The 27,563-nt window shown below is 36.5% G+C and overlaps 2 protein-coding genes and 1 long non-coding RNA gene across 4 annotated transcripts in view; 2 read left to right on the top strand and 1 right to left on the bottom strand.

Moving 5' to 3' along the window:
- LOC109834611 (membrin-11-like) overlaps window positions 1–5,135 on the bottom strand; it is a 10,613-nt gene extending 5,478 nt beyond the window's left edge. The window contains exon 1 of the mRNA XM_020402646.1: window positions 4,885–5,135. Within this exon, the coding sequence (XP_020258235.1) occupies window positions 4,885–5,135 (251 nt within the window). The remainder of the gene's footprint in view (window positions 1–4,884) is intronic.
- Window positions 9,794–10,573, top strand: LOC109832935 (dehydrin HIRD11-like). Its single transcript, XM_020400430.1, has 2 exons — window positions 9,794–10,368; window positions 10,456–10,573. The coding sequence occupies exon 1, from the start codon at window positions 9,909–9,911 to the stop codon at window positions 10,341–10,343; it is 435 nt and encodes a 144-aa protein (XP_020256019.1). The 5' UTR covers window positions 9,794–9,908; the 3' UTR covers window positions 10,344–10,368; window positions 10,456–10,573.
- Window positions 24,025–24,754, top strand: LOC109832071. 2 transcript variants are annotated; one of them, XR_002244628.1, is made up of 3 exons: window positions 24,025–24,267; window positions 24,355–24,483; window positions 24,590–24,754. It is a non-coding gene; the product is annotated as an uncharacterized LOC109832071 (long non-coding RNA). The 2 variants fall into 2 exon arrangements; XR_002244629.1 differs by having other exon boundaries at window positions 24,355–24,505.

Below are 27,563 nucleotides of genomic sequence, written 5' to 3'. Positions count from 1 at the left end.
GGGCCTCGTGTACTGTAGCTGAGAGAGGGGGTGTGACCCAAGGTGTGGTTGGGGTGTGCCTGTAGTGTTTTCCCTAGGGGTGCATTCGGTCCGGATACGGCTCGGATATGATGCTTATCATATCCATATCCGCTTACCCATCTCGGATACGGATACAGATACGGATATACCTCGGTAAGAAAAATTTATAACCATATCCACTAAATCGGATACGGTTACGGATATACATGCGAACATATAAGCGGATATGCATGCAGATACAAAACAGATATGAGAAAACTAGATAGTATTGAGAAAAACATAGTTCATGTGATACAAAAGAGTTTGTTAATATGTTCATTATAATTAAAAAGTTAAGATTAGACATTTTGATCATCAAAATTAACCACAAATCCATAATCTAAGAATCGAAACTATCGTAAAAGTATGACTAATATGTATTCAGATATTTCGGATATGGATACGGATATTTCACTACAAAACCATATCCGTAACCATATCTTATCGGTTATAGATTTGAGTAACCATATTCGCATCCTAACGGATACGGTTACGGATATTTTCTCGGATACGGATACGGTTTAGCACCCCTAGTTTTCCCTCCGAGAAATAGGAGGGGATTTGGTTATCATGCAGGGTAAGTATCTTTATACATAAATAGAAATTGGTAGAACTTTCTAATACATCAAAAATTAGTATGTGTCACATTATAAAGGCATAAAAAAACTGACATATATTATATCATAAGTATGCATGTGTCTCTCTCTATTCTGTAACAAGTGGACACTAAATCTTAGGACAAATTTTTAAAAACGACCGTTTTTAAAAATAAATAAGTAAAATCAACCGTTTAAAAAAATATTCAGCGAAATCGACCTTTTTCACTGAAAAGGATCGATTTCACAGTTTTTAAACTGCACGGGACTAGTAGTCCCGTGCGGTTCTCCAAAAAAAAGCGAGGTCAATCCATGTCTCCCCACACCTCACATCTCCTCCTCCCATTAACAGTAAAATCCTCAAGCTGCACTCCCCCATTCTCCTCTTAAATTCTCCGAAGCACCATATCGACCCCACCATCGTGCGGACGACGGATAGGCGATCTCTGGCGACTGTAGGGAACGAGGGTTTGGGCTCTGGCAAGGGTTTAGGGTGGGTACATCGGAGGAAGAGGTGGTCATTGGGGCGGTGGCGGGAGTCGGGGTTGGGGTTAGGGTTAGTGTTTGGGGTGGGGGCGAAAGGGCGGTGGTTGAAGGCGGGAATGAGTTGGAGGGAGAGATCGAGGGAGGAGACGAGGTTGGAGACCGGGGCTTGGAGAGAGGAGACAAGGTCCTGTTGAGAGAGGCGGCGGGATTCGATGGAGTCTTCGAGTTGGAGGCGGAGGTCTTTGACGGGAGGTCTTTGATGGCAGCGAAATCGTCTGAGGTGGCGGCTCTGTCGGCGTCAGCGTTTTCAGTCACCATTGGGGGGTCTGGTTTTTTGGGTTTCGAGGCAGAGAGGAGGACATGTGATGAAGGTGGGGGAAGGACGTGGATTTGCTTGGCGTTTTTGGGAGAACTGTACGGGACTAGTAGTCCCGTGCAACTCAAAAATTGTAAAATCAACCCTTTTCAATGAAAATGGTCGATTTCACTGCATATTTTTTTAAGCGGTTGATTTTACTTATTAATTTTTAAAACGATCGATTTTAAAATATGTTATATCATAAGTATGCATGTGTCTCTCTCTATTCTATAACAAGTGGACACTAAATCTTATATTCACAAAATTCTTATTAAGATAAAACTATTCATTATTAGAAAATTTAATAGTTAATTTTTGATAGCATTTATTAGATTATAACTATCCATATTCTAATAAAAACCTCATAGATCGTATATTTAAATATGAAAATATATTCACCAAAGAATCATCATCAAATTAACATTACTAATAATGAGAAAAATCTACTAATGAAATATTTTGTAATCCTTACAGATTATAACCATCCATATTTAAAAAAATCTCATAATCATATATTTAATTATAGAAATTAAAGTAAAACTCTATCAACTATTTTAATTTGGGAAAACCTCCCTCAACTTTGAGCATATATTGTAGATAACTCACTCAACTATGAAAATTTCAGATAATCCCTGAACTTTTCTCACTTAACCTCCCTTCAATACGAGCTGTGACTAAAAAACTCTTCTCAACCACCTTCAGGTTTGAACATATTGTACATAAACCTCCTCAAGTTTAAAAATTTAAGAAAACCCATGAACTCTTCTCATTTTTTCGCCTTTGAAAACTAATATCGTTTAGGTCTAGCATAATACATGATAAGTAGATGATTGAAAAAGACGAAAATACACCTTAATCATAAAAAATTACTCTGAATTCGGACAACGACGACGAGCGACGCAGCATATCGTTGTACACCAAACTTCGACCTCTTTGCATTCACTCCTTCACTTACCGCGTTGTTTTCCGTTTTAGATCAAATTCAACGTGGATTTACACTGCGTGTTTCGAGCTTATACGGGTCGCCTGGCAATCTATCCTTAAATAATTGAACTTATATCAGGAAGCCGCAACCTCGGTTAACATCACTGTTCATAATTATTTTTTTTACTCTACTTATTGTTTTAACAATGATGATTTTGTTGCAGTTTAATTTAAGCCGTTCATGTTTGGACAAGTGAAATGAAGTAATGCTTTAGACCCTCTCCATTTTAAGGGCAATTTGTTTGCATGAAAATAATTATGAAGTAGTTGAAATAAAGGAAGTAAATGTTATTTCTGCTACTTTCGAGCAAGAAACATATTTGTTTTTCTGAACGTGGCATCTACGTGTTATCCTTACTTTTTAAATATTTTTCCTCCCCTCAAGGCTTGGAAGTAGCCTGAAAAAGGTGAAATCTGTATTAAATAGGAAAGAAATAATTTTTCTTGTTTTATATTTATCTTATCAGTTACTTCTTAACAATTTTTCATTGCTATTCAAATAAAAAAAAAGAGAATGAAGAATGTAAAATATTATTTCCACTACTTCAAAAAATATGTGAAACAAACAAAAATAGTATTATCTCCACTACTTTCTACTTCATAAATTTAGAAGTTACTTTTTTGATCTATTTCCTACTTCCGGTACTTTTATTAAACCAAACGGGTCCTTAGTTGGTAATTAGAGAGTCTCAAATTCCTCCAGGTATTACCGTACATTTTATACTCAATGGATGAGATTAGACCACGCAAGATTCCGATATTGTGTTAGCTGTTTTCAAAGAATAGCAGTTTTCAAAAAATAGTGGTTTTCAAGATCATAGTGGTATTATCTCATAGACTGATCTCGTTTCTTAAATTCGTAATGAATGATAATGATTGGAAAATTTGAAGACTATCTAATTACCATCTAATTGAAGAGAATCCGACTCCTAGGATTAAATAGGTGGAGGAGAACAAATGAGCTTGCGGAGGAAACTCCAACTACTATCACCTGATAAACATGTGTTGTGCTTTCAATCTATCAGCAGGCATAAACTTTTCTTTTTGTAGACAAATCTCTATCATCTTTGCTTAAAAACTTTTAAACTCTTAACTTGATTCTATGTTTTTCCACTTTAATGCTTAATGTAAAAATTAGAAGAGATAAATTCAACTTACGTGTAAAACTTAGTTAAGACCAATCCCATATATGTGGGTCTCCGTGAATAGAACTTGCAAGTTGTATGTTGTAAAGTTGATTATAAAATGGGAATGACAGTTATTAGGCGACAACTTAGTTAGCAAAATAAGTTATCAAGAGATAAAAATATGAGATTCACATCTTTTGATGTGATTAACAAGATAAGTCTCATCACATAAGTATGAGTATGTCTGGTAGCTCATTTAGCGCAGCCACATTACATTCTTTTTTTTGGCTAAATACCCATATTGGTATTTTAATTCCACCCTAATTTCCAACAAGGTATTTTAAATAGGTAAACCCGCTTTAAGACATTTTAATTGATCCAACTAACCAATGAGGCATGGTTTCTCGTCGGCGGGAAAATTTCCGGCGAGATCTCGTCACGTGCATGGCACATGATGTCTCAAAACTCGTTTTTAGCAGCGGCGAAGGCAACAATCTCGTCATATTCAGCCGATTCGATGGGGTTAGGGATCTCAGGCGGCGTCATAACCGTTATTTTATCCTACTTTGGGCTGAATATGACGAGATTATTGTCGTCGCCACTGCTATAAATGAGTTTTGAGACATCACGTGCCATGCACGTGAAGAGATCTCGTCAAAAATTTGCCCGCCGACGAGAAAACATGCCTTATTGATTAGTTGGATCAATTAAAATGTCTTAAAGCGGGTTTGCCTATTTAAAATACCTTGTTGGAAATTAGGATGGAATTAAAATATCAATATGTGTATTTAGCCCTTTTTTTTTTCCTTAAAAATTACTGTCAGTTTTGGACTTATACTCCACTTACTTTGTGACTTGAAGCGGGACAAATCTAATATCCAGTTGGGTATCCACTTGATTTTGTAAATGGGCCAAGTATAATACCTAGTCGGGTGTCTACTTGATTTTGTGAACGGCCTAGGTCCAAAAACTAGTTGGGTATCCACTTGCTATTGTAAACGGGCCGAGTCTAATATCTTGTTGGGAATCCAGTTGATTTTGTAAACGGACGCAATCTCATGTGGGCATCCATAAAGCTAACTTAAAACAAGATTGTTTCCTTTTGCCAGATATGCATCAATCATTTGATCAAAATTCCTATTTATATGTAATATATTACATATGTTCTACGTATAATTAGATCTGTGGAGTTTGAATTGAGACAATAAAATAGGAAAAGTAGCGTTCCAATGATTGTAGAATAAGATACTCATGGCCCACAAAGGTAACATACTTGTGGCCCAGGCCCATTTCGGGGTCCATCTCAAAGGTTCGGGGTCCATCTCTGACCACTCCATGACTTTTCTTGTCTGACCAGCGACTATCGAAGAGCCACGTGTCAGATACTGTACCAAAATAGCCACGTGGGGCAGATGATTCCTTCATTGGAGTACGACGACGTTGTGTCAGATCATGGCCGACAATATCGGACAACGACGACGCGACGCAGCATATTCTGTTGTACCCAAACTTCGACCTCTGCATTTAACTCCTTCATCTTTACCGTTGGTTTTCCCGTTTAGATCAAATTCAACGGTGGATTTACACTGCGTGTTATCAGCTTACGGGTCCCTGGCATCTATCCTTAAATAATTGAACTTATCAGGAGCCGACAACCTCGGTAACAAGTGGAGTCTAAATGTTAGGGCAAAATTTAAAAAACGTTCGTTTCTAAAAATTAATAAGTAAAATCAACCGTTAAAAAAAACATTCAGCGAAATCAACCATTTTTACTGAAAATGATTGATTTTACAGTTTTTAAACTGCATCCCGTGTAGTTCTCCAAAAAAAAAAAAAAGCGATGTCAATCCATGTCTCTCCCCACCTCAAATCTCCTCCTCCCATTAACAGTAAAATCCTCAAGCTACACTCCCCCATTCTCCTCTTAAATTCTCTAAAGCGTCATATCGACCTCCACCATCGTACGGACGACGGAGAGGCGATCTCCGGCGACTGCATGGAACGAGGGTTTGGGCTCGGCCAGGATTTGGGGTGGGTACAACGGAGGAAGATGTGCTCGTTGGGGCGGTGGCGGGAGTCAGGGTTGGGGTTAGGGTTAGGGTTAGGGTTTGGGGTGGGGGTGAAAGGGTGGCAGTTGAAGGCGGAGATGAGTTGGAGGGAGAGATCGAGGGAGGAGATGAGGTTGGGGACCAGGGCTCGGAGAGAGGAGACGAGGTCCTGTTGAGAGAGGCGACGGGATTCAATGGAGTCTTCAAGTTGGAGGCGGAGGTCTTTGACGACGGCGAGCTCGTCTGAGGTGGCGGCTCTGTTGGTGTCGACGTTTTTCAGTCACCATTGGGGGTCTGGTTTTTTGGGTTTCTAGGCAGGGAGGAGGAGATGTGATGAATGTGAGGGAAGGATGTGGATGTGCTTGGCGTTTTTGGGAGAACTGCACGTGACTAGTAGTCCTGTGCAGCTCGAAAATTATAAAATCGGCCCTTTTCAGTGAAAAGAGTTGATTTCGCTGAATATTTTTTTAAGCAGTCGATTTTACTTATTAATTTTTAAAAACGGTCGATTTTAAAATATGTTATATCATAAGTATGCATGTGTCTCTCTCTCTCTCTCTCTCTATTCTATAACAAGTGGACACTAAATCTTATATTCACAGAATTCTTATTATGATAAACCTATTCATTATTAGAAAATTTAATAGTTAATTTTTTGATAGCATTTATTAGATTATAACTATCCATGTTTTAATAAAAACCTCATAGATCGTATATTTAAATATGAAAATATATTCACCAAAGAATCCTCATCAAATTAAAATTATTAATAATGAGAAAAATCTACTAATGAAATATTTTGTAATCCTTACAGATTATAACCATCCATATTTAAAAAGAATCTCATAATCATATATTTAATTATAGAAATTAAAGTAAAACTCATGTAGAGAATCTTTATACATAAAATCATGGATCAATTTTGGAAAACTCTATCAACTATTTTAATTTGGGAAAACATCCTTCAACTTTGAGCATATATTGTAGATAACTCACTCAACTATGAAAATTTCAGATAATCCCTGAACTTTTCTCACTTAACCTCCCTTCAATACGAGCTGTGACTAAAAAACTCTTCTCAACCGCCTTCAGGTTTGAACATATTGTACATAAACCTCCTCAAGTTTAAAAATTTGAGAAAACCCATGAACTCATCTCATTTTTTGCCTTTGAAAACTAATATCGTTTAGGTCTAGCATAATACATGATAAGTAGGTGATTGAAAAAGACGAAGATAGACCTTAATCATAATAACTTACTCTGAATTTTTTAGGATAAGAGAAATATGGTAGAGGGGGGGGCGGGGTGGGGGCCATTGTTAAATTAAATCCAAAAAAATGTCATTAGTTGGTAGTTTCTTTCTAATTGAATGGGTTGATTTTCAAAAAGATATTTTAGTCATTTTATATTTTGAAATAACATTACGCAGTTTGAGAATGTGGAAGATTTTTTTTGGGTACATTCACTACTTAAGACTTATCCGTTAGAGCACGGGCAACATACTTGTTTTAATTGATTGCAATTAAATAACCTAATATTTAAGCTAGTTTTTTTGGGGGGGAGGGGGAGACTCTAATTATTGTTTTAACAATGATGATTTTGTTGCAGTTTAATTTAAGCCGTTCATGTTTAGACAAGTGAAATGAAGTAATGGTTTAGACCCTCTCCATTTAGGGGCTATTTGTTTGCATGAAAATAATTATGAAGTAGTTGAAAATAAAGAAAGTAAATGTTATTTCTGCTACTTTCGAGCAAAAAAACATATTTGTTTTTCTGAACGTGGAATCTACGTGTTATACTTACTTTTTAAATATTTTTCCTCCCATCAAGGCTTGAAAGTAGCCTGAAAAAGGTGAAATTTGTATTAATTAGGAAAGAAATAATTTTTCTTGTTTATATTTCTCTTATCAGTTACTTCTTAACAATTTTTCATTGCTATTCACACAAAAAAAGAGAATGAAGAATGTAAATATAATTTCCATGCATTACTTCAAAAAAATATGTGAAACAAACAAAAATAGTATTATCTCCACTACTTTCTACTTCATAAATTTAGAAGTTACTTTTTTCACCTATTTCCTACTTCCGGTACTTTTATTAAACCAAACGGGTCCTTAGTTGGTAATTAGGGAGTCTCAAATTCCTCCAGGTATTGTCGTACATTCTATACTCAATGGATGAGATTAGACCACGCAAGATTCTGATATTGTGATAGCGGTTTTCAAAGAATAGCGGTTTTCAAGATCATAGCGGTTTTCAAGATCATAGTGGTATTATCTCATAGACCGATCTGGTTTCTTAAATTCGTAATGAATGATAATGATTGGAAAATTTGAAGACTATCTAATTACCATCTAATTGAAGAGAATCCGACTCCTAGGATTAAATAGGTGGAGGAGAACAAATGAGCTTGCGGAGGAAACTCCAACTACTATCACCTGATAAACATGTGTTGTGCTTTCAATCTATCAGCAGGCATAAACTTTTCTTTTTGTAGACAACTCTCTATCATCTTTGCTTAAAAACTTTTAAACTCTTAACCTGATTCTATGTTTTTCCACTTTAATGCTTAATGTAAAAATTAGAAGAGATAAATTCAACTTACCTGTAAACTTTAAGTTAAGACCAATCCCATATATGTGGGTCTTTGTGAATAGAACTTGCAAGTTGTATGTTGTAAAGTTGATTATAAAATGGGAATGACGGTTATTAGGCGACAACTTAGTTAGCAAAATAAGTTATCAAGAGATAGAAATATGAGATTCACATCTTTTAATGTGACTAACAAGATAAGTCTTATCACATGAGTATGAGTATGTCTGGTAGCTCGTTTAGCGCAGCCACATTACATCCTTTTTTTTCCTTAAAAATTACTATTTGGACTTATACGCCACTTACTTGGTGACTTGAAGCGGGACAAATCTAATATCCAGTTGGGTATCCACTTGATTTTGTAAATGGGCCAAGTATAATACCTAGTCGGGTGTCTACTTGATTTTGTGAACGGCCTAGGTCCAAAAACTAGTTGGGTATCCACTTGCTATTGTAAACGGGCCGAGTCTAATATCTTGTTGGGAATCCAGTTGATTTTGTAAACGGACGCAATCTCATGTGGGCATCCATAAAGCTAACTTAAAACAAGATTGTTTCCTTTTGCCAGATATGCATCAATCATTTGATCAAAAGTCCTATTTACATGTAATATATTACATATGTTCTACGTATAATTAGATCTGTGGAGTTCGAATTGAGACAATAAAACAGGAAAAGTAGCGTTCCAATGATTGTAGAATAAGATACGAATGGCCCATAAAGGTAACATACTTGTGGCCTAGGCCCATTTCGGGGTCCATCCCGAAGGTTCGGGGTCCATCTCGAAGTTTCGTGGTGATTATGAAAACCTATCAACCACTCTGACCACCCCATGACTTTTTCTCGTCTCACCAGCGACTCTCGAGGAGCCACGCGACAGACACTGTACCAAAATAGCCACGTGTTGCAGTATGATTCCTTCGTTGGAGCACGACGACGTTGTGTCAGATCATGGCCGACAATATCGGACAACGACGACGCGACGCAGCATGTTCTGCTGTACCCAAACGTTCGACCTCCGAATTCAACTCCTTCATCTTTACCGTTGGTTTTCCCGTTTAGATCAAATTCAACGGTGGATTTACGCTGCGTGCTATCGGCTTTCGGGTCCCTGGCATCTATCCTTAAATAATTGAACTTATCCGGAGACGACACCCTCGGTAACAGTGTCCAAACGTCCTATACGTGGCGCGATCCTATTGCTTCGTTGGTCGCGTTAACTACGCGGGTATCCGAGCTCACCGACTCATCATATATAATACAAATTAATAAAATAAACCCCTTAATTTAGGTCGGTCTATTTTTTTAAAGAAATGCTAGGGCACACCTTATACCATACCACCAACCACACTCTTCTTTCTTATTTGCTACAGTATACAGGGCTTCACATAGGATTTTAAATTTTTAAAATCCTATGTGGAGCCCCGTATACTGAAGCAAATGAAAGAGGAGAGTGTGGTCGGCGGTGTGGTTTGTTGTGTGCCCCTATCACCACTCATTTTTTTTAGCCAGCGAGCTGATTTTACGGAATTTCCCGTGACGGGGAGCCTTACCCGCTTCCACCGCCCAATTCCTCCCTATAAATACCCCCGCTGATCCGACACCATCATCATCACCACGAAAAAGAAAACAACAAATTGAAAAAAGAAATCAAGAAATGGCAGGAATCATTCACAGTATCGAGCAGAAATTGGGGATGGGAGGAGGAGTCGACCACAAGAAAGAGGAAGAAAAGCAGCACAGAGTCGAGGAGAAGAAGCATGGTGCCGTGATGGACCAGATCAAGGACAAGATGCACGGCGACGAGAAGAAGCCCGGGGAGATCAAGAAGCACGGTGAAGGCGGCGGCGTGATGGACAAGATCAAGGACAAGATCCACGGCGACGAGAAGAAGCACGAGGAGATCAAGAGGCACGAGGAGATCAACAAGCACGGCGAAGGCGGCGGCGTGATGGACAAGATCAAGGACAAGGTCCACGGCGACGGCGACGGGAAGAAGCACGACGGAGAGAAGAAGAAGAAGGAGAAGAAGAAGAAGCACGGCGAGGGCGGGAAGCATCACGATGGGAGCAGCAGCAGCGACAGCGATTAGACGATCCATAGATCGATCTGTTGCCGTAAGTTATTTTCTTTTTAATGTCTTTTTTTTTTGGTTTTTTGTCATTTTTTCTGATTTTTTTTTTGTTTGTTCGCTGTTGATGCAGGGTGTCTACGGATGCTGGGTTGCTTAATTGTCAAGTGTTAATTTTCTCTGTGTCGCTTTTATCTTGTAATGATGAATAATCAATGAATAAAAAGTTACTACTTTTATCTGTTTTTGGATCTGATCGACTTACTTGGCACCAACTCAATTTCTGGTAACACTGAGGATGTCCTCACATCGACCGGCATAAAAACTTGAATTTTATAAGAGCGATCCTTTAGACTAGCGTAACACAGAAACAAATGCAAATTTTTTTCTTTTATTATTATTACTCAACAGATACATTTATTTATTCCTTTCGGGGGTTTTTCAATTAGAACTTAAAAATGGAACTTGAATAATCCGTGGGATAATTTTTTAATGTTTTAGTTACATAAAACTAAAATTAGAATTAAATTTTACAGTGTTAGTGTTAGTCAAGTAGAACTCTTAACAACACTAGAATTAAAAAAATAATATAAAATTATTTTATTTTTTTTATTTTTCTATAAAAAATAAGAGTTCTAGTCTCTTAAATTATTTAAGTTTTAGCTTGTAACTAGGTGGTAAAAAACTAGAACTCATATTTATTTTGTTATTTTTTATATTTTTTTCTTTACTTTTTACTATTATGATTATTACTATTATGATTATTACCATCATTATTTTTTATATATATTTTTTACTTCTTTACTATTATGATTATTACCATCATTAGACCATTATTATAATAATAATTGTCAATATCTTATAGTCTAATCAAAAGTTATTTAATAGTAAGAACATTCTTGTAAATAATTATCAATCAATAATAGTAGATTTAAAATACATAAATAATATTTATATCTTTAAAATGCATAAACATATACTTCATGATTATAAAAAATTATCCCACGTTATTTTATCAAAATACCCCGCTTAACAAAATTGTTCCTATTTATCCCACTAAAATATCCTACTAACGAAGAATTATTTCATTTTAACAATTATCTCATTTTGCATGAAAATGCCTCAATTGACTAACACCCCCTTGGTGAATCACATCTCACTTGCCAGGTCCTAGCTTGCTGCACAAATAATAGAAAGAGAAAAAACTATAATTAATTGTTATGAAAATATTTCTTTAAAATTTGGAATAAATATTCATCTTAAACCCTGTCCTTAAACATGCACGAAGATAAAGTAGATAATCCCAACCTAATATAATTAAAACATTTTAACTAACAAATATTTTACTATATATCAATAATCTGTGTACAGATGAGCAGAAAAATAAAAATGAAAAATAATAATAAAATCTGTGCATATGTACGTAACTAACTAGCAAATTCCTCCAGGATTATACAAATAGGTAACGGTTAAAATTACCCTTCCCATTTAAAATTAAAAAAACTATGAAAATCCCCTTCTGAGCACGATCTTTGAAACCCTTTGCAACCAATTTTCTCATCACCCTCTTTATCTCAAAATCTCGCTCCACCGCCGCCGCCGAGAACCCTAACCGTCGACGGGAACCCCTACAGCTTCAATCTGTCTTTGTCGACACTCCTTGGTCGTATTCGCTCAGTCATCACCCCCTATGGCTAGAAGAAGGAAGCTCGTTGTCGTCTTTGCTTCGACAAGGACCCCACCGACTGCAAGTTCGTCGTCCGCTCTTCACGGCTCCGCTCGCTCCAACAAGTCCCTCTTTCGTCAAGGAACTATATATATCTTTACAATCTAATAGTTTTGGTATGTACAATATCCATATATACCATTTATACCCAAAATTCTCAAATGTGAATGATATAGATTTTGAACTGTGGATAATTTTATTAAGTTCATCTTCTTTCATTATTGTTCAATTATTGTTCATATCCTTCATTTAGGGGAAGTGATCAGTGAACTATCATTGGCGGATCGTGCCACTATTGCAAACCTGTCATGTGAGTATGTATAGAGCAACTATGAGATTCTTCCCATATATAGATCATGTCACATTGCAATACTTGAAGCTCACTAGAAGAAATGATGTGACAGTAAGCCATAGATATCAACTGAATTGCTTTCATCAAAATATTTATTTGTAATATTGATAGTCCTCCATGGTAGAATCCTATCTAAGAGTGAATAAGATGTTCATGGGCTACATCAAAGAATTTTTATTATTTTGTCGAGAAAATCATAGGTCGTGTGATCCAAAAGTATGCTTTTTCATCTCAATGTAGTTGTCACACATTTTAATTAAATACTTAGACATGTACTCTTGCACAAATTATCTATTTTTTTGTCAATGAAAAATTTATTCATTCAACCATATGGAAAGTTTTGTACATCATGATTCTCATAACATGAGAAAGCCTAGATTTTTGACAGATATACAAAAGATATCACACACACTCCAAAAATCTATTTACAAAGATAAAGCTCATTCTCTATTTTCAAGAGCTGTAGAACCATTGAGGATTAGGATCAATATATCAACTTTGATCTCTTTAACTAGTTGATCAGCCCCTTGGATTTCTGAACAAATATCCTAGAATTTCTTTCATTCCATATCTTGTATAATGAAGCATTGAAGGCCATCCTCTTAATCTTTTGCTTAAACCCATTGCCTCTCAAACAGATAAAATACCATTCCAAAATACAGTTCCAATTGCAGGAACACCATCTGAATTGGAGCTATGCCATAATCTTGTTCCAGACATTTGTAGAGAACTCACATTCAAAGAATAGATGATCACGGCTCTCCATTGCAGCACCATTGCATAGACAACAGGAATTTGCAGGCAAAATCCCCATCATAGACAACATGTCCTGCGTTAACAATCTATTTTTAACAGCAAGCCAGCTTATGATAGAATGCTTGGGGTAATTCATTCTCTCCCAAATAGTATTATACCATGGAACTTTGAGAGAAGTTAGAGATAATGCCAAATGCAAGGCTGATGATTTAACTTTAGAATTCTTGTAGCAAGAGCCAAAAAATATGCTTCATGTTATCAACTCCTCCAGTTAAAGCCAAGGCTTTATCTCTGATTTTCAGCATTTGTTTCTAGGGCCAGGAATCATTTGCTTTAGCATTATCAGTCCAGACATCTCTGTGTTTCAAATAGGTGTCGTGGATTCACTTGATCCATAGGAGCTCTTTATTTACATGGATAATATACCAGATGTTTTTCAAGACAACAACAAAGTTTCAGAGTTTAGCAGAGAATATGCCTAATTCACCAATTTTTTTCCCCTGGTAGATTTTCTCCCATCCTACTCGGGAAGGCTTATGCTTATGATCAGTTCTCCCCCATAGAAAATCCATGTTCATTTTATCAATTCTCTGAAGAACTTTCACTGGCAAAATATAGTTGGATGTCCAAAATATTTGGACACCTAAAATCACATTTTTTATAATCTGTATTGTTTCTGCATAAGAGAGATTCCTGGAAGACCATTTTTGAAATTGACTGTAAATCATGTTAAGAAGGGGATTATAGTCAATATAGGAAAGTCTTTTGCATATAAGAGGGACTCCAAGGTATCTGATAGGAAGAGAGCCTTCAGTAAAGCCCAAAAAGTCATTTATAGAAGACTTAACACTTTCATTCACACCACCAAAGAATATATGGCACTTATTAGGATTTTCTTCAAGCCCAGAAGATGCACTGAAATCTTGTAAACAATGATGGAGTTTTTGCACTGATACCAGATCTCCCTTGCTAAAAAGTAATAGGTCATCAGCAAAAATAAGATGAGATATCTTGAGCCTTTTACATTTAGGATGGAATTTGAATTGATTGTCATTCTTCAATAAATCCAAGCATCTAGAGAGATGATCCATACCCAAGATAAAGAGACATGGGGATAGAAGGTCTCCCTATCTCAGCCCCCTTTTACCTTTGAAATACCCATGGAGTGATCCATTTAAAGAAATGGAATAAGAAGGGAAAGATATACATGTCATAATCCAATTCACCATCTTATTTGAGAAGCCCAGGCCTCTAAGCAAATCTCTCAAAAAATTCCAGTTGATAGTGTCAAATGCTTTTTTGATATTAATACTAAGCATTACTCTAGGGGAGATACATTTCCTGCTGGTTCACGTGCAAGAAGAATATTATTAGTGATTTGACTTCACTCCACAAATGCACTTTGAGCTCCATTGACAAGAAACCCCATAACTGTTTTAATCCTATTCACCAAAATTTTTGAAATGATTTTATAAAGGACATTGCAGCAAGATATAGGTCTAAATTCAGATGGAGAAGTAGAACAGTTAACTTTTGGAATGGGTGAGATAGCTGTAGAATTAACCATATCCAAAAGTTTTCCAGATTTGAAGAATTCCCCTATAGCTTGAATAACTTCATCTCCTACAATGCTCCAGGCAGACTTGTAAAAAGCAACATTGTAACCATCTGGCCTAGGGGCTTTGTTGTCTGACATGGAAAAATAACATCCTTGATTTCTTCCTTGGTAACAAAAGCAATTAAAACCCTGGCCTGAGAAGCATTTAAGCATGCCTCTGAATGAATGATGTCAATATTGGGTGGAGAAGTATCAATAGATGTCCCCATAAGGCCTTTGAAATGAGAGATTAACTTATTTGCTATGCCTTCACCATTAGTGATCCTCTATCCCAAATTGTTATATAAAAGCATAATCTTGTTGTGATGCATGCCAGCCTTTATCACAGAATGAAAGAGATTTGTACATCTATCTCCATGTACACTCCAGGAAATTATAGCCTTTTGTTGAAAAAGGAAAGCTCACAATCCTGTAATCTGTTAAGATTGGATATACACTCTTTTCCTGTTTTATTAACATATGACAAAAAGGATTTGTTTGAAGACTATTTTGAACGTCATCTAGAGCATATTTAGCATTATGAATCTGCTCACATATGTTATAGAAGTGCTTTTTATTAATGTTCTTTAGAGCAATATTCATCATTTTCAATTTAGAATAAACTAAAAACATAGCACAACCTTTTATTCTAGATTGCCAAGTGTATGCAACTGCAGGGAGAAAACTGACATGCTTTGTCCACATTTTGAAAATTTTGAAAGGCATCTTCCCTTGCAAAATTTCCTTATCGATTGTAATAACACCATGTGAATGGTCAGAAAGGTTTGGAATAAGGAATTCAACCTGACTGGCATTATAGTTATGAATTCACTTGTCATTTACCAAAGCTCTGTCTAATCTACTCCAGATTCTGGATACTGGGTCTTGTTTGTTGTTCCAGGTGTAGAAGCACCCTAAAGTTTTCAGATGTGAGAGATCACAATCATATATAAAATCTCTGAAATCTGTTGTTTTTGAGCCTGAGAGCAAATTCCCTCTAATTTTCTATTCATTGTTTATAATTGTGTTGAGGTCACCACAAATGAGCCAAGGAATATCTCCTATAGACTGATGAACAAATCTTAATTCAGACCATAAGTCCTTTCTTGCTTCCAGATTATTAAAATCATATATTGAGGAAACCACACAATCCAATCTCCCATCAACAGATTTTACAGAGTAGGTAATATTTTGATGAGAGCAACAAACAACTTGTATATCCAGAATATTTGGATTCCAAAGAATTATAACTCTTGCTTTCCCTGGATTTCTCAGATTTGATATCCATTTCCAATTATTTGTAATTTTCTTGGCAATTTTTTGCAACATTATATCCTTTATTTTTGTTTCCATCAATGCTATAAAAGAGATGTGATAATTCCATAAGTGATGTTTGACCATTTCTTGCTTAGAGGACTTATTAAGTCCCCTCACATTCCAAAAAGTCAAATTCATTTAGCAATGATTTCCCCCCTATCTACTTCAGAGGGATCCAAATCCAAATACTCCAGATGAGAGAAAGCATTTGCAGGAGTAGGTTTCTTCTTTTTGTTACTTTGTGCTAGAGTCCAGGGTTTATTAGCCTGAGAAGGGATAAGTAAATCATCAAAGACTGCCTGCTATACATGCACAACAAGCACATGACTATTTTCATCTAATTGACTACTACCAGCTTGCATTGTCCTTTCATCAACTTGCTTTCCCTTTTCTTTATCAGATTGTTGAAGATTACCAGACTCCATGCATGGCATGATGAAAATTACCAAGGTGCAAAACATCTACCTGTATATTCCTAGTAGGAAAATTCACCAACACTCCTGACCTTTGTAGCTTTGATCTCTGAGAATTCATAGCCTGAAAATTCCCCATACCTCCTGACAACTGAGATCCCTGAGAAATGTTAGAATGTTCCTTTTGTTCACCAACATCTAAAACATGCACAGGATTATTTTTGCAACCTGCACATTATGCCCAGTTGAAACTTTATTTGCAACCTGTACATTATGCCCATCTGAATTTGCAACCTACACATTATGCCCAGCTGAAACATTTGTCTTATTCTACACTAGTCTTATTCTAAAGGAAAATGCCATTTGGCACGCAAGATGGGCGCGCATCTCATCTCACAGTGGAGAACAGGGGGTGGGACCCACAACAAGATGTGGGTCCCACCCCCTGTTCTCTACTGCGAGATGAGATGCGTGCCCATGTTGCGTGCCAAATAGCAAAACTCTATTCTACAATACTTGTAACATTACTTTTCCTGTTTTATGTCTCAACTAGTACTTATCCCGTGCAAAGCACGTGCTAGTATCAATCTTTTGGTCTGTTTTATGTGTACATATTTTCATGCATCATTTGCGCTGCTGTTATAACACTTTTTGTTGTCTTTCTTAATTTTAGCATCGTTCTCAATTCAAAGAACTATTGTTAACTTTCAATTGAATGTATTTATGCTTAAATGTAAATTTTCTCTACTTTTGCTAAGTTTCTAAACTGAAATCCAAATAAATTAGAAGTACTTATATCGTATGAAACCTATTTTCTTTGTAATAAAAATAATCAATTATATTATATGGATAACTTTCACAGACCAACACATGTATTTGAGAAACTATAAAGATTATTTAATCACAAAATATAATAAGGATTAATGTATGATATCAGTATCAGAGATCAGAAATCACAATTCATAGTCACATTGTATTATAAATTCAATGTATATTCAAATAAAATATAAAAATTCTAAAATCATAGACAACACAAACCTATGGTGAATGACAATAAATTAAGAATGAGTTCTTTCAACAAATAAGCACTTCCGAGTGACACTATATTACAAATATATAAACTCATGATGGCATTAAGATAGATTTCCCTGCTAAGTTTAAAGAGTATCAAAGCAAAAAAAAAAAAGCATATAGTATATGAATTTAGTTTATATTGATTTTGTACAGACTTACATCGAGCTAACAAAAAGGCTAAAATAACTGATATGTAATAGTTAACATGATCTGATGTTTTTTATAGTTAACAGGATTATCTAGAAATACTTATTCTTTAAATAGTGGGAAAAGAGAGTAAAATGCAAAAGAATTATATTAATCTTGCATATGGTTAATGTTGGCTTCGTCGCTCCTTCAAGGTATTTAAGAAAATTCCTCCATTCTTGAAAGACATACGTCCTAATTCTCATTTGCGGTTAAAAATAATATAGTGAACTTGATTTTCTAATTATTTCGTATATAATAATGGGATATCAGTGGTTATAAAATAATGGGAAAATGGCATATGACTATCATATGAGAAAATCATGTGCTAACTAAAGTGGTAGGTACAATCTGTAAAAAAAATTAATAGCCATAAAACAACTGGAATGATCTTAGAGCTTTGACAGTGACCAAGTCTAGCTCAAAATTTTGCAACTTAAACATACGTGTAACTTATCAAATACATTCAGAACATAAACTCATATTAGAATTGAATCCCTTGCAGGGAGTTTCAACAAAATAGAGAAATTTAACTGCAGTTAGAATAAATTGAATAAAAGTTTAACAACTTTTTGGCGGTTCTTTTTGGTGCATGTTAGCAGGTGAAATATCTCCCTGCTAACTTGTGCCCCCGCCTTGAAAAATAGTGAGAAAAAGGGGGAAATGGGGGGGAAATTCTGGAAATTGGATTAAGAGCTTCTAATTTGGATTCGTCATCTCCTGCTGATCATTCTGAGTCTAGTTTCTTTGAAGATGATGAAGAGATAATGGGTTCCACAAGCCCAAAGGGGGAGTAGAAGAAAAAGCTTTTGGCTGATATTTTAAGCTTAGCCAATTCTTTTCAGCCTCAGATTGATTCCTTGAGGAATGGAGTATTGAGTTCGCATTCAATTTCTGAAGTTTCTTGGGCAGATGAAGTGGAGTTAGAGATGGATTCAACTCAAGACTCGGTAAGAAATCTTGGATCTAAAACTTTGACTCCTAATGTTGTGCTTGAATCTGTTCATGTCTTATCTTTTAAAGCTGGAGATGGTATAGGATCTAGATCTTTGAGATCTGAATCTGTTTTTAACCCTTTTTTTCCTTCAAATTCCGTTTCAAGATCTGCTAATGTTTCTAATCCTGTGGTAAACCCTGAGGTAATTCCTGGGATCAATGGTGAAATTACTGTTCCACTGAAATTAGCTGCGGTAAATTCTAATGATCCATGCTATGTGAATTTAGTAAATCATTTCAATGAGAATATTGATTTTCCCCCATTTGAAGTCTTCAAATATTTCAAATGAGACTATTCAAGAAATCAAAAAAAAACTGGGTCAGTTGTTTTACCGACAATAAGAAACCTGGTAGTGGTTTAGTATTGGATTATTTGCCTCCTGAAAATAAAGACACTGTTACATTCAATGATGAAGAATGGAATGAAGGGGTTTCTATGTGGCAGTTCTCTTTGGTTGGACAAGTTCTTGGTTTGAATGCCAAATTTAAGGCTATGGAGATATATGTCCAAAAATTATGGTCTAATTTGGTAATTCCTGAAATCTGCTTTCTTAAACCTCGGATCTTCTTGTTTAAATTTAAAAGCAAGAAAGAAATAAATGAGATTTTAGAAAATGGTCCATGGTTCTTTAGGTCTCGTTCTCTCTCGTTGAAGCCCGGGTCAATTGGAGAGGATTATGAAAAAAATAAATGAATGCATTTACCCTGTATGGGTTCAATTACCAGCCCTTAAGCTAAATCCGTGGAATGCTAAAAATATCAGTAAGATAGTTAGTGTCATTGGTCGTCCTGTTGTCACTGACAAACTAACAGCAAATAAGCAAAGATTAGCTTATGAAAGGGTGCTTGTGGAAGTATCTATGCCTGCAGATCTACCTGATTTTATTATCTTACAAGGCCCCGATGGAAAGAAATTTAATCAAAGAGTGATATATGAACTGAAGCCTAAATGATGCAATCAGTGTAAACCGGTGGGGCATGAAACCAAGTTTTGCAAAAAAGTTCCATGGGTTCAAAAAATGGATTCCAAAAACAAATGTTTCAGCTGGGCATAATGTGTAGGTTGCAAATTCAGCTGGTGCAGGTTGTAAATAAAGTTTCAGAATGATTAACAGGAGATGACGAATCCAAATTAGAAGCTCTTAATCCAATTTCCAGAACCCCCCCCCCCCCTTTCCCCCTCACCCCCCCCCCCCCATTTCCCCCTTTTTTCTTACCATTTTTTAAGGCGGGGGAGCAAGTTAGCAAGAAGATATTCACCTGCTAACATGCACTAAAAAAACCACCAAAAAGTTGTTAAACTTTTATTCAATTTATTCTAATTGCATTTAAATTTCTCTATTTTGTTGAAACTCCCTGCAAGAAATTCAATTCTAATATGAGTTTATGTTCTGAATGTATTTGATAAGTTACACATATGTTTAAGTTGCAAAATTTTGAGCTAGACTTGGTCACTGTCAAAGCTCTAAGATCATTCCAGTTGTTTTATGGCTATTAATTTTTTTTTACAGATTTTACCTACCACTTTAGTTAGCGCATGATTTTCTCATATGATAATCATATGCCCTTTTTCCATTATTTTATAACCACTGATATCCCATTATTATATACGAAATAATTAGAAAATCAAGTTCACTATATTATTTTTAACCACAGATGAGAACTAGGACATATGTCTTTCAAGAATGGAGGAATTTTCTTAAGTACCTTGAAGGAGCGACGAAGCCAACATTAACCATATGCAAGATCAATATAATTCTTTTGCATTTTACTCTCTTTTCCCACTACTTAAAGAACAAGTATTTCTAGATAATCCTGTTAACTATAAAAAACATCAGATCATGTTAACTATTACATATCAGTTACTTTTTTAGCCTTTTTGTTAGCTCGATGTAAGTCTGTACAAAATCAATATAAACTAAATTCATATACTATATGCTTTTTTTTTTGCTTTGATACTCTTTAAACTTAGCAGGAAAATCTATCTTAATGCCATCATGAGTTTATATAATTGTAATATAGTGTCACTCGGAAGTGCTTATTTGTTGAAAGAACTCATTCTTTATTGTCATTCACTATAGGTTTGTGTTGTCTATGATTTTAGAATTTTTATATTTTATTTGAATATGCATTGAATTTATAATACAATGTGACTATGAATTGTGTTTTCTGATCTTTGATACTGATATCATACATTAATCCTTATTATATTTTGTGATTAAGTAATCTTTATAGTTTCTCAAATACATGTGCTGGCCTGTGAAAGTTATCCATATAATATAATTGATTATTTTTATTACAAAGAAATTAGGTTTCATACGATATAAGTATTTCTAATTTATTTTGCATTTCAGTTTAGATCCTTAGCAAAAGTAGAGAAAATTTGCATTTAAGCATAAATGCATTCAATTGAAACTTAACAATAGTTCTTTGAATTAAGAACGATGCTGAAATTAAGAAAGACAACAAAAAGTGTTATAACAGCAGCGCAAATGATGCATGAAAATATGTACACATAAAACAGACCAAAAGATTGATACCAGCACGTGCTTTGCACGGGATAAGTACTAGTTGAGACATAAAACAGGAAAAGTAATGTTACAAGTATTGTAGCACGTGCTTTGCACGGGATAAGTACTAGTTGAGACATAAAACAGGAAAAGTAATGTTACAAGTATTGTAGAATAGAGTTTTGCTATTTGGCACGCAAGTTGAGACATAAAACAGGAAAAGTAATGTTACAAGTATTGTAGAATAGAGTTTTGCTATTTGGCACGCAAGATGGACGCACATCTCATCTCGCAGTAGAGAACAGGGGTGGGACCCACATCTTGTTGTGGGTCCCACCCCCTGTTTCTCCTACGAGATGGGCTGCGCGCCCATCTTGTGTGCCAAATGACATTTTCCTGTAGAATAAGACTAGTGTGCGCCCCGTGCGAAGCACGATCTCCCCTTTTTTTCACCACAGTAATTCCATTTTTTAAATGATACAATGATGTTTTTAAATGATACAGTAATATATATTTCAAAAATGCTACAATATTTTTTTTAAAAAATACTACAGTATCCCGTCTATGCTACAATAATGTTTTTTTATTTGCGATAGTAATAATTTATTTGGATGCTACAGTAATATTTTTAAATGTTATATATTAATTATTTTTTAACAATGCTACAATATTTTATATTTTTTGATGCTACAATAATATTTTTAAATATTATATAGTAATAATGTTTTAAAAATACTATAATAATTTATTTTACTATTTACTATAGGCTAAATACCCATATTGGTATTTTAATTCAACCCCATTTCCCAACAAGGTATTTTAATTAGGAAATTCGGCGATAAGACATTTTAATTGAATAAAATTACCATTTAGGTCTTTTTTCTCGTCGGCGGCCACTTTTCCGGCGAGAACTCATCACGTGCGTTGCACGTGGGGGATTAATATGTGTTTAAGATGCTGATGTGGCTCTGTTTTCTGATATGACTTTCTTTCTGATGTGGCTCAGGCTTAGGGTTACGGCGAAGAAAAGGCGGAGGGATCCGAGCAGATCCGGCGGCGGCTCCGCCCGAAAGATCCAGAGGGAGTGCGTGAATTCGGTGAAGAAGCTGCAGAGGCGGGAGATCGGAGGGTTTCCGAGGATGGCACGCGGGGCTTCCTCAAATGCCCCTGAGAAGTTTCGGAATATCCAGCTCCAGGTCAGTTCTTTTCATCTGTTTGATCTTGGGTTTTGTGTTGATTGGGAGAATAAGGGTTTGAATTTCTTCTGCTCCTCGAAGGAGACGGTGCCGAGAGCCATGGATTCGAGGAGATTGAGGTCGGCACTGGAGGAGGATATGCGGCGATCGAGGGACTGCAGGAAGGTGGAAGCAGCGGAATCTGAGGGGAACGGGCCTCCTTTGGATGGAATCGGAGAGAGCTTCAGTGGAGGAGTCGAGGTGGTTGCAGAATGTGGCCAGGGATCCGCAGAAGGTGGAGATGGCGCTCTCCATTTTTGCTTTGAATTTTGGAGCTCGAGGGGCGAAGAGCTCAGGACCGCCGGATGGTACTTCAACGAGGAGTTTCTTTTTTATTGGCTAAACACATATTAAAATATCAGCATGGGGTGGTAAGAACCGTTGAAAGGTTTTTCATACAAAATCAATATAAACTTAATCCCCCACATCAGCATCTTAAACACATATTAATCCCCCACGTGCAACGCACGTGATGAGTTCTCGCCGGAAAAGTGGCCGCCGACGAGAAAAAGGACCTAAATGGTAATTTTATTCAATTAAAATGTCTTATCGTCGAATTTCCTAATTAAAATACCTTGTTGGGAAATGAGGTTGAATTAAAATACCAATATGGGTATTTAGCCATTTACTATAGCATGAACAATGTGTTATTATGAAAAACCTTTCAACGGTTCTTACCACCCCATGGCTTTTCTTGTTTGATCGGCTCTCGAAGAGCCACGTGTCCGATACTGTACCAAAATAGCCACGTGGGGTAGTTGATCCCTTCATTAGAGTATGACGAGGTTGTTTCCAGATCGGACAACGACGACGCGACGCAGCATATTCTGCTGTACTCAAACTTCGACCTCTGCAGTTAACTCCTTCATCTCTACCGTTGGTTTTCCCGTTTAGATCAAATTCAACGGTAGATTTGCACTGCGTGTGAACAGCTTATGGGTCCGTGGCATCTATCCTTTACTTTATCCGGAGCCGACATCCTCGCTAACAGTGTCCAAAATACTATACGTGGCGAGATCCCATTGCTTTGTTAGTCCTGTCAACTACCTGGACGGAGGGACTGTACTGGTTAACTCGTAGGAAGAGACGCGGGTATCCGCGCTCACCGACTCATATATAATACAAATTAATAAAAGACAAATTTTCAATTTAGCCCAATTTCAAAATTTATTCTTAAAAATAATTTATTTATAAAATATTTATCAAATTCTACTTAGTTTTAGCCAACTGAGTGAAACCGGGTCGAATTTGATAAAAAAATTTATACCCCTCTTAAACTTAATTATCTGACGTTTAAACTGCATAAGATTTGAAATTCCGTGAATTTTTGTAATTTTTTTTTTCACCAAATTTGACCCCAGTTCAGCCCAACTAGCTGTGAGTCCCACCACTGTGCCACTCCCTTGCTTGCTATTTGCGAGACAAATAACATTTTTTGTTTTTTAGCCAGCGAACTGATTTTACGGAAATCCCGTGACGCGGCACCCTTACCCCTTCCACCGCCTAATTCCTCCCTATAAATACCCCCACTAACCGGACACCCTTATCATCACCACGAAGAAGAAAACACAAATAAATAAATAAATAAGAAATGGCAGGAATCATTCACAATATGGAGCAGAAATTGGGAGTGGGAGGAGGAGTCGACCACAAGAAAGAGGGAAAAAAGCACCACAAAGTCGAGGAGAAGAAGCAGGTCAAGAAGCACGGTGAAGGCGGCGGCGTGATGGACAATATCAAGGGCAAGATCTACGGCGGCGGCGGCATGAAGAAGCACGAGGAGGTCAAGAAGCACAAATTGGGAGTGGGAGGAGGAGTCGACCACAAGAAAGAGGGAAAAAAGCACCACAAAGTCGAGGAGAAGAAGCAGGTCAAGAAGCACGGTGAAGGCCGCGGCGTGATGGACAATATCAAGGGCAAGATCCTCGGCGGTGCAGCGTGATGGATAATATCAAGGGCAAGATCCCCGATTAGACGATCCATCGGTTGATCTGTTGCCGTAAGTTGATCCATCTGTTGCCGTAAGTTCTTTTTTTTTATTGTCTTTTTTTGTTGATTTTTGTCAGTTTTTCTGATTTTTTTTTTCTGGTTCGCTGTTGATGCAGGTTGTGGAGATGTGTGGATGCTGGGGTGCTTAATTATATGGTGTTAATTTTCTTAGTGTCGCTTTTGTCATGTAATGATGATACTCGATGAATAAGAAGTTACTACTTTTGTATGTTTTGGGATCCGATCGACTTTACCTGGCACCAACTCAATTTCTGGTAACACTGCGAGGATGTCCTCACATCGATCAGCATAAAAACTTGAATTTTATAAGAGAGATCCTTTACACTTAGAAAAATTCCTCAATAACTCAAAATATGCGAGTAAGAGGGGGAACATGTAAGGTAAAACCCTCTTGAACCGATGATTATCAGATCATTATATAATAGGAGGTGAACATCTCACCTGACCTTCCTATTGGTCCTATATTTTGGATGCATATAGCAAAACCCTTGGACTTGGCATAACACAGAAACAAATCTTCCATCTTAATGCTTAAGCATACACGAAGATAAAGTAGTTAATCCCAAACTAATATAAATAAAACATTTTAAATAACAAAAAAAATCGCTATCAATAATCTTTGTACAGATGAGCAGAAAAAAAAAATGAAAAAAAAAAATCTTCTCGTAGGTACGTGTGACTAGAAAATTCCTCCAGGATTATACAAACATGTAATGGTTAAAATTTGAATCATACCTCTTTATTATTATAATGTTTGACGACGGAAATAAGCAAATGTCATCATTAATTTACTGTCTTCCTTACAAGATTATTAGATTAACCATCTGACGACGAGTGATTTTTCGCTCCTAAAACACACAGATCCACACTAACGACAAGGCAGACGTAAATAATTGAAAAGCTCGCAAATTATTTTTCTTTCCTTCAAAGTCCTTCTCGATTTTTTTCGTGGAGCATATTTTGTCGAGTGAGAGAGCGTGAGATAATTTTGCTATGAATTCGAAGTTGGAATAAAAGATGAAGTCGGCCCCCTCACTATATCACTAGAACTGGATGGACTTTCTTCATGAATTGCTTTTTTCATTTTCTTATTTTCAGCTTCGGCCATACTAATTCCTATGTTTCATTGATAAAATATTAGTATAACAACAATAATTTAGGTATTCAAAAAACCAACTTCCAGGAAGTCCTCAAAATTCAATTCCATTTAGGGGCTGTTTGGTTGTTTACCGAAAAAACCGGAAATGGAAAACTCACATTTCAACTGATTTCAAGAGATTTTAAGATATTTCCCGTATTTTTTATTTGTTTCGCAATGAAATCACCGTCACGATACATAAGAAACAAATCCAGCCGCAATAGTAACAGTGTTTCGATTTTTATTTCTTGTGTTTGTTTGAACATAAAAAAAAGAAATGAAAATCAGCCGTAATATATAGTAACAATGTTTTTAACAATTAAATAATATGTTTTATTCACTGTTTCAACAGTGATTTTAGTAATTAAAAATTTATTGAAGTGACATTTTCAAGTGTTCTCAGAGGTTTTTGATGTGAAAACAATTTTCTTAAAAATCTGATGTGACATCCTACGTGGCACCCTAATTTCTTTAAATCACAAAACAAAACAAACATGTGATTTGAAAATCGGTTCAAATCAAAATCCTACGTGGCAGGGGGGATTTCTTGAAATTTGACGTGGCAGAGGGTTTTCTCATTTTTTAGCAAACAAACAACCCCTTAACCAATCTAAAGATATTTGAAGAGTACTCTAGAAAAAAATTACAAAAAATTGGTATTGTTGAAAATTGAGGTTAAATGTGGAATGAAACAATGAATTAGATGTGCTGTATTTTTAAACTTTTTCAGTTAACTGCTGTGCGTTATAGAAACGCTACGCTTAAAGCAATATTTGGCCTACTCCGGTGCAAGGATCCCAAGGCCAAACTGCTTCCAAGAACAGCAGTGCAATACTCTGGTGTGCACCAACCCAGTATTATCAAGATCTCCTCGATCTATAAGACATTTCGGTCTAGGCAAAAGATCTCATCGATCTCAGAACATTTCGGTTCAAAACCTTTCGGTTTAAGACAAGTTCCTGCAGCAGCAGCACAGCACCAACAACGTCGGGATCGACGTTCGTATTCCAGCACGCGACGTTCGTGTTCCACGCAAGCGAGAGGATTTTTAGCTCTCGACGTTCGTATTCCACGCTCGCAAGAGGATTTTCTAACCTCAACCAAGAGCTGCCAAAGGGCGCTATTTATAGGCCTCTAAGCCAGCTCAAGAGTCACTAACAATTAATGTGACTGTTACAATTCTTAATGACAATTAAGATTATAACATCAATGCATTAAATTGCTCTTAATGTTGTTGTAACCGCTGCATGCATTAACTCCTGAATACAAGGCAATCAATGGACGCATTGCTACAAAACGCGAGGGTCACGTCTTAACAAAGCAGACGAACCTCGTTTGACAAACGAACGTCGTCAAACAGGCGAACCTCGTAGACGAACCTCGTCAACAAGCGAACCTCGTATGACAAACGAACCTCGTCGAACGAGCGAACATAGTCAAACAGGCAAACCTCGTATGACATACGAACCTCGTCGATCGAGCGAACCTCGTCAAACTACGAGAACGCTAGGGTCACCACGTGCGAATACGCAGCTCGTCCGCATGCTGCAAAGTAGCCTGCGAGGCAACCTTCATGGCGACCATAGTGGCAGGCAATGTGGCGCCAAACAGCGCCACCTCGCCCCGATGCATCCGTGCGAAGTGCGCCTAACAAAGCGCCACTTAGTGCCTCAGCTCGATTAGCCCCGATCCCCAGCCCATTGGCCCACGGCCCATTAGAACTTATGAGAGATTAATTCAAATAAAACACTTCTCGGCTTGTCGTTGGCAAGCCTCGAACAATGGACCTTTTGAAATACCAAAACTTTAACTTTTCACTAGGATACAAAGTATTTATGAAAAATACTTGTAGTTAATATATATATATATATAGTTTGAAAACTCATTTTGGAAAGCTATTTTTGACCAAAAAATCTAACAATCCCCCATAA

This window comes from Asparagus officinalis, chromosome 3 (assembly GCF_001876935.1).
Source record: "Asparagus officinalis chromosome 3, Aspof.V1, whole genome shotgun sequence".
Taxonomy (NCBI): domain Eukaryota; kingdom Viridiplantae; phylum Streptophyta; class Magnoliopsida; order Asparagales; family Asparagaceae; genus Asparagus; species Asparagus officinalis.
Note: the sequence above shows the minus strand (reverse complement) of the source record. Positions and strands in the feature narration are given on the sequence as shown.

Bases quoted from the DNA above. Each gene is read 5' to 3' on its own strand.
- LOC109832935 (XM_020400430.1), top strand. From the start codon at position 9,909: ATGGCAGGAATCATTCACAGTATCGAGCAGAAATTGGGGATGGGAGGA.